Raw genomic sequence first — 7112 nt, 5'->3', positions numbered from 1 at the left:
AAGAGGCGAGCTTCCGCGGGCTGACCGGGTCAGATCGAGGACATGCTCTGGGTTAATGGAGTTGGGGGCGCAGAACAAGAATGCGACAGGCTCCCCTGGACCCTAGGAGGCGCCTCCCAGCCTGGTTCCGTCGTGAATTTTTTAATCCGATTATCTCCTGAGCCGTCTGACTGGTTAGTTTCCAATCCCACCATCAAAGCCTTCTTCCCGCCGCCCAGAGGACCGTCCCTGACTGTTCCCTTCTTCACCTGCCTCCATCCCTTGCTCCTGCCAGCCGCCCTGACTGGACTCTGGATTAAGCAGGAAGGAACTGGAGTTGGAGCAGGAGTGCTAGGGCCACGTAGGGCAGAAAGAGGGGTGCAGGGGGCAGCAGGAAGGAAAGGCTTAGGAGGTCCTCAGTATAAACCCTTTCCTGTCTCTCCGCAAGGGCTTAAGGCAGATACACAGGCATACCTGGCCAGAGGCAGATAAAAAGCAGACCTCCAAAAGCCCATTCTTGATGCAAGAATCTACAAGTCCAGGATGCCCTGACATTAAATGAATTCGTTAACCCAATGCACTGTGATCACTGGCCCTTACGTTGAAAGAATCCCATCCCCTATGCTCCTAATAGGGTAGATCAACAATTGTGAGGCTGGCACAGGACGGGGCAGCGTTTGGTTCCGTCTCACATAGGGTCCCTGTGGATTGAAACTGACTCACTTGCACCCAACAATACCAGTGAGATCATCTGTGGGCATTTCGTCCCATTGGATCGGTCCAGGACCTGGTGCCGTCGAGGGAAGTAAGTGTATGACATCACAGCTTGAGTTCAGGGCAGAGCCAGGAGGAAACCGCAAGTTGGATCCTGCCCCAAGCTGGGGCTTTCTTCTAACTACTACGAGGATGATGACTAATGTTGAGACAGGATTGCTCTTCATCAGGCACGCTTCTTGTTGCTGTGGTATGCCAGTAATTACTGTAATCCTAGCAATTATTCTAGGAGGTGCTGACTGCCAGGGTGCCCTTTGAGGACCCCAGGTGTCCTACTGGTTATGCATTGTGCATTGGGTGGCTAACTGCAAGGTCAGCAGTTCAAAACCACCAGCCCCTCCCTGGGAGAAAGATGAGGCTTTCTACTCCCGTAAAGAGTTACAGCCTTGGAACCCTACAGGGACAGTTCTGTCCTGTCATTATAGGGCGAATATGAGTCAGAATCAACTGGTTGGCAGTGAGTTAGAATTTTTTGAATGTGATGCCCATTTTACAGAGGAGAAGACTATAATGTAAAAGATGGGTCACTTGCCTCTTAGAGATTCCCAAAGCACATAGCCTGCGCTCAGCCTGTGTGCTCAAAACCCTTTGCCACGGACCTCTTTCTGTCCTAAAAACTGCTGTCTCCCCACTCGCTTCCAGAGACCTTTCTCCCAGTATTTTCAAATTTTCCTCTGCGGTCTCCATCCATTCTGGCGGTTCTCTTTCTTCAGCACTTTCTCAGTACCTGTGTACTCCCCACTTCAGGCGCCCTGGAAACACTTGGGGAACTCAGTCTCCACCTCCAGGGAGCAAAAAGGAAGGTCCCCAGACCCTGAGGCAGCACCTGCTCCTGGAAGGGAAGGCAAGGATGCCGGGCTCTCTGTCTGCATCCTCTTACTGCTCCCTCCCAAGTTCTTTTTCATCGACACAGGCATTCTCTGGAGCCGGCGTTTTTCTTGACAGTAAAGTCAGTGACTGGGAGGAGGAGGCCACGCTATGAAGATACAAGCCCTTGGGGAAACAACGCCTTAAGCCGAAGGTAGCCTCCCTCCCAGTCGAGTTGCCCCGTGGCCCTTGCCTCCAATAACACCTCGTCCCAGGTAGCGTGTTAGGCGATCAGTCAGAAGAGCGACAGTTAATTCCCTATCCCTGGATCTGGTTTCTGCCTGCAGAGGTCTTTGAGGCTACTTAAAGTTGGGGGCAGGGTGATGGATGGAGAGATGACAACCTTTGAATTATTGAGCAGTTACATAAGACTTCTATCCATTCTTTCTTCCCTCAACCCCACTAACCCCTGCACCAGATCTACTCGGTATGATCCATGTCATTTTCCTGTAATGTATCTTCTCTCGAGGTTAATTGTCCCACACAGTGGCAGGAACAGGCGTGAGCCAGGAAGGCAGCAGTCCCTGGGCTCCATGACAGCCAGGAGAGAATCCATCACTAGTCAGGGCCTAGAAGGCAAGTTCGGGGAGTTCGGGTCTAGAAGGCAAGGCCCCCAAGTCCTGAACCTGGCCCTGCCACAGGGCAGCCATGTGGCTCTGTCCACACTTGAGTTCTCTGAGCTGCTTTTATCATCTGTAAAGTGGTGGGTGGTGGATGGGGACACGTTCAATAACGTCTACACCCATCATCTGATACTTTCCAGGAGCTGAATCTCCCTCGTTTGGAAGAGTTTGGAATGAAAATCGGCCATCAAATTCTTGTAGCACACCTGCAACATCGCTTGCATTCTCACAGGTGTGCACTGCACGCGACAAGTCTCCAGCACCCTGCCAGCAGGCGCATGTGAATGCCCCCGTATGTCAAAAGGGAGGAAGGACAGTCTAGTGGACAGCGGCTTGAGAGTGCCCGCTGTGATTTGAGCACAGGTATGGCTGACCTTGTCTGCTACTCTCCCACTTGCACTAAGCCATGCCTGGCTCTGGCAGAACCTTGGCATCCAGCATCAAGCCCGTAATAACCGTAGCCTTTTCAACCCTCGGGTTGAGTGGAATCTCTAGCATTCTGCCCACGGCTTTAGAGTCACTCTTTCCCCGCCTGAGCCTTGACTTCCCCGTTTTCACACTTGTTGCTTCTCACGGTGACACACCAAAGGCTTTCAGGTTTTGTGTGCTCCTGCCAACCTCGTGAGGGGCCGTGGGTCTGCTGTGCAGGTTATGTGATGACGTATCTGGAAATGCCTTCTAGTGTGGGGGGCCCTGTGAAGCACTCACGGAATGCCAGTGGGATGACAGCAGACACACAAAGGGGGAGACACCGACCTCTCTGGCTGGCTGGCAGAGAAAGACACCATTCTGGGACCTTTGGGGAGCTTGCTGGGGATCACAGGTGGAGCAAGGGCCCAATGCGGAGCCCAGGTGGCCTCTGAGTCCAGCGCTCACTGCACTGGCCTCCTGCAGGCCTCAGCCCCTCCTCTCCCAGCAAGGCCTCTGAAGGCACCAGGATACTGTCAGTCACCCTCAGGCACCTTCTCCACAACACCTGTCACTCAGCATCTAGCCTGGGAGGGGCTCGGCTCTTGGGAGCCCCACCCCACCCCCTCTGCCCTGCCCAGAAGCCCCTGGGCTCAGAGTGGTGAAAGCCTTGTGCTCCTGAGCTGATCTTGTTTTATTTTGGCCCCTGGGCTGGGTTTTCTGAGGAGACGGCTCCACCCTACTCCCTGGCCACCCTGTGGTGCATGAAAAACAAACCAACAAGAAGAGAGGAAGGCATGACTTTTCCCCAGAAATCAGCAGGGCCCTTCCAGACCAAGGGCGGGCTGGAGTGTGTTCGCCCTCCCGAGTGCCCAGGCGACGGCTGCCATCTCGGCCGACAGGACACAGGGATCCATCAGCCTTGTTCCACACACTAGAGTGGACTTTATTGTGGGCCCAGCAGGGCCCAAGAGCAGCACATGCAGAGGACCGAGTGTCTGGTGCGCAGGCACCAGCTGGTCCGGCCTCACTTGCTGCACTTCCGGGGGGAGCACTGGCACTGCAGGGCGTTGAGGACCTGGTGGTACACCACGGAGCCATTGAGGCAGCGCAGGGGCACCGACATGGGCGTGATCTGCGACGGCGAGCAGCAGGAGCACTGGTCCTGCACGTCCTCGGTGTCGATGGAGTACACGGCCTTGCTGGCACATTTGCCCTGCAACAGAGCGGAGGGGGTGGTGTGAGCGTCTGTGCCGGGCAGGGCCGTGGGGCGGCCAGCTTCCTGCTCCTGCCTCCTTCAGAGAAACCCCAGCGAGCTGGGCCATGCATGGATGCAGACCTCAGGGCCTTCTAGCATGGTTTCATCCGATGCCCACCTGTGAGCACAGGTGGTGTCATGAGTTACGTGCTGGTCTGCTAAAGAAAAGGCCAGCAGGTTGAAGGTTGGAACTCCTCAGCTGCTCTTCGGGAGAAAGATGAGGCTGTCTGCTTACAAAACGATGGACAGCCTTAGACACCCTCGGGAGCAGTCATAAGGTGTCCTAGAGGGTCGCTATGAGTTAGAATCAACTCGACAGCGGAAGACAGGCCTGGCAATCTGCTTCCTTGCAACTGCTCTGAAGCAGTTCTTCCCTGTACGACGTGCGGAATCACAAGGAGGCTGATTCCACTCGACAGCAGCCAGCAGCATGGCAGTGGCCCAGGCCAAGCCCTGTGGCCTCATTTCCAGGCATGTCTGGTGCACAGCCTTCGTCTTTCATAAACAACACCCCATTCTCTATCTAGAGCTTGTTCCTCCCTTTTTCTCCTAGGACACACACTTTCCAGGGACTTCACGAAGAGTTACTTAAGTACAAACCAAGGGCTTCCAGGTCTCATTCTCCACAACTTTCGAGCACACAACCAAAAAGATGTGTCCCCAAAAAGGAGGCTCAGCTGAGCCCACCTCCAGCCCCACTGAAGTCAGGGGCCCTTACCTGGCAGTAGTGAATGTCCACTTCCTCTTCAGACTTGCAATCTCCCACTTTGACATACTGCAGCCGGGCTGTGATATCCTTGCATTCGGGCTCCTTACCTGTGGGACCCGTGAAAGGTGAGACTTGGCCCCTGTCAAAACTCTCCAGCCCCAGCCTCCGCCCTGGGCTGGGAACAGGAAGGGGAATTAAGTTGCCCTGGCTCCCCTCTGGTGCTCCTGGTCCTGCATATTCAGAGAGACAATTACTGCTGACTTAAACTCCCTTAATGGTTTAATTTTAATTGAAGGAAGAGTCTAGATTCTGTGTTTGGCAATGTAGATGTATGAGATCTGCTTTTATATAATTGTGGACTCTCAAAATCATAATGGCTAGGACAATTCCTCTCAGGCTTCTAGCGGTGCTTGTCCCACTGAGATTTCTAAGCTTCAATGCCTTTTTTTTTTTTAATAAAAATATTTAGCGAATGTATTCCAATGAAAGATACTTAGTTGCTACAGAACTAAACACACTAAAAACCTACAATCACAAGCAATCAAAAGTGAACATAACTTAGACGATTCCAATCGCCCCCAAAGAACTTTAGGATTTGGCCATGGTTGGTTGGTTGGCCCCAACCCTAGGTCAGGACTAACTACCTATTAGCCTGCCTCCCAACTTCCAGATAACTTCATTTTCCAGGGAAAGCCTGCCAACTACACTTAGAAGATAAAGAAAAACATACTTAGGCCAACATACTATATTTCATTTTCTGTTGCTGTAAATCCCTGGGCCTGGCTTATTTTCCTTGCAAAGAGTCTCAAAGCCTCCTGAATGCACTGTTCAGCAATAGCCTCTTGTGGCTGGTTTAACTGATAACCGCATCACCAGAGTCCGCATGCAAACTGGGCTTAGAGAGAAGCGTCGCCCTGAACCTTGCTGCCACAGTGGGTACCTGTGGGCCTCCCAATCACCAGGCCCACATGCTGAACTGGCAGCCCCTCCCAGGGAGAAAGATGAGACTTTCTACTCCTGGCCAGACTCACAGTCTCGGAAACGCACCAGGGCAGTCCGCTCTGTTCTACGCAGTAGCTGTGGGTCAGAGCTGACTCCGCGGCAGTGAGTTCGGGGATCCTCTCCTGACTTCACATGCTAAACCAGTCGGCTGGGGAGCCTAGAAGGAGGTGGTCTTGGTGTGTCTTTCCTCAGCCTGTGGTTTGGTCACAGCAGCTACAGGGCTGGCATGGCACGCCATCAGGGCATAACAGAAGGCAATCAAGGTGTCACGCTTGCCCTCCTGACATGAAAATGTGCATGTGCCCATGAGCCCAACACCAAATACAGTTCAAAATAAGAACACCCTCGGGGAGGTAATTCCTTAGTCAGAAAAGATAGCGTTCACGTTAAGATTCTAAAAGTCACCGTGCTCATGAACACAGGAGTGGGTGGGAGGAATACAGTCTGCTTATTGAGTCCTAGCTTCAAAGCTGCTGCGCGTTCTTAGGGCCAACAAGCTCAGCATGGAGGAAGCCCTGGCAGCACTGCTGGGAAAGCACTGGCTGCTAACCGTAAGGTCGGCAGATCAAAGGTGCCAGCAGCTCCTTTGGCGAAAGGTGAGGCAGACTGCTCCCGAAAGACTGACTGCCGTGGAACCCCGAAAGTGTGTGTCAGAACCCACCCAATGATGGGGACTGGTGTGACTCGCTGCAGCTTCAGGACGGGCTGAGAGGGAAGATGGGGATGTTGGAGAAAGAAAGCATTCCCTCACGTTAAGACTGGACACAATGGAGAGTTCCAGGGGGAGAAATGCATGTAAGACCTAGAGATGGTAAGGAATTTGAGGGAAGGGGGCGGGGGTTGTGAAGAAATTGCGTCTTGACCATTGAAAGGGAATTTGAACGAAGTGCACCATCTGAGTGGCAGATCCCCACAGACTTGAAAGCAATGACTATCCTGGGAACAAGAAAGTCATCTTTCGGCATATTCCAAAAAGTGGCCCCTGGACTTGGTATGAGGGGTTTTAAAGGATAGGCTATTGGTAATGTACTCACATGCGTTACAGCAGGTGCCTGGAATGTTCATGATTTTCCCCTAGGAAAACAGTAAGGTTCCAGATTAGGCATGAAGACTACATAGTAGACAGCTCTCAGATCAGCCTGGGCCAACCCCAGCTGTGGACTCACTGCCCTGAGTGTGAGTGGCCAGAGAAAGCTCTGTTCTCCCATCACAAATGTGAGCAGATGGAGTGCCCTGGCCACGCTGAAACAATCTGGATCATGCTGAGCTAGATCAGGACCCTCATTCCCAGTGGAGTCTGGCAGTCAGACTACTCCAGGGTCAGATTCAGGCTCTCCCAGGGGAAAGGGCTTTTAAAGATCCTACATATAACTTCACGATGAGTCTGAATGGACACGATCGCAGTGAGTGTGGACGTCTGTCTGATATATGCCACAGAGAGCCTTGTCTCTCCATCAGAATGTGAGCCTCGAATGCCATCGCAGTGAGTGTG

General features: G+C 52.9%; 1 protein-coding gene across 1 annotated transcript in view; it reads right to left on the bottom strand.

Moving 5' to 3' along the window:
• Window positions 1-3567: 3567 nt before the first annotated feature.
• Window positions 3568-7112, bottom strand: part of VWF (von Willebrand factor) — a 175320-nt gene continuing 171775 nt past the window's right edge. The window contains exons 50-52 of the mRNA XM_045296004.1: window positions 6655-6694; window positions 4628-4725; window positions 3568-3867 (exon numbers count right to left, since the gene is read on the bottom strand). Of these exons, the coding sequence (XP_045151939.1) occupies window positions 3679-3867; window positions 4628-4725; window positions 6655-6694 (327 nt within the window). The 3' untranslated portion in view covers window positions 3568-3678. The remainder of the gene's footprint in view (window positions 3868-4627; window positions 4726-6654; window positions 6695-7112) is intronic.

This window comes from Echinops telfairi, unplaced genomic scaffold, assembly GCF_000313985.2.
Source record: "Echinops telfairi isolate 266 unplaced genomic scaffold, ASM31398v2 ScPeMD7_7356;HRSCAF=8355, whole genome shotgun sequence".
Classification (NCBI taxonomy): domain Eukaryota; kingdom Metazoa; phylum Chordata; class Mammalia; order Afrosoricida; family Tenrecidae; genus Echinops; species Echinops telfairi.
The sequence above is the reverse complement of the archived record's forward strand: the minus strand, read 5'-3'. Positions and strand labels throughout refer to the sequence as shown.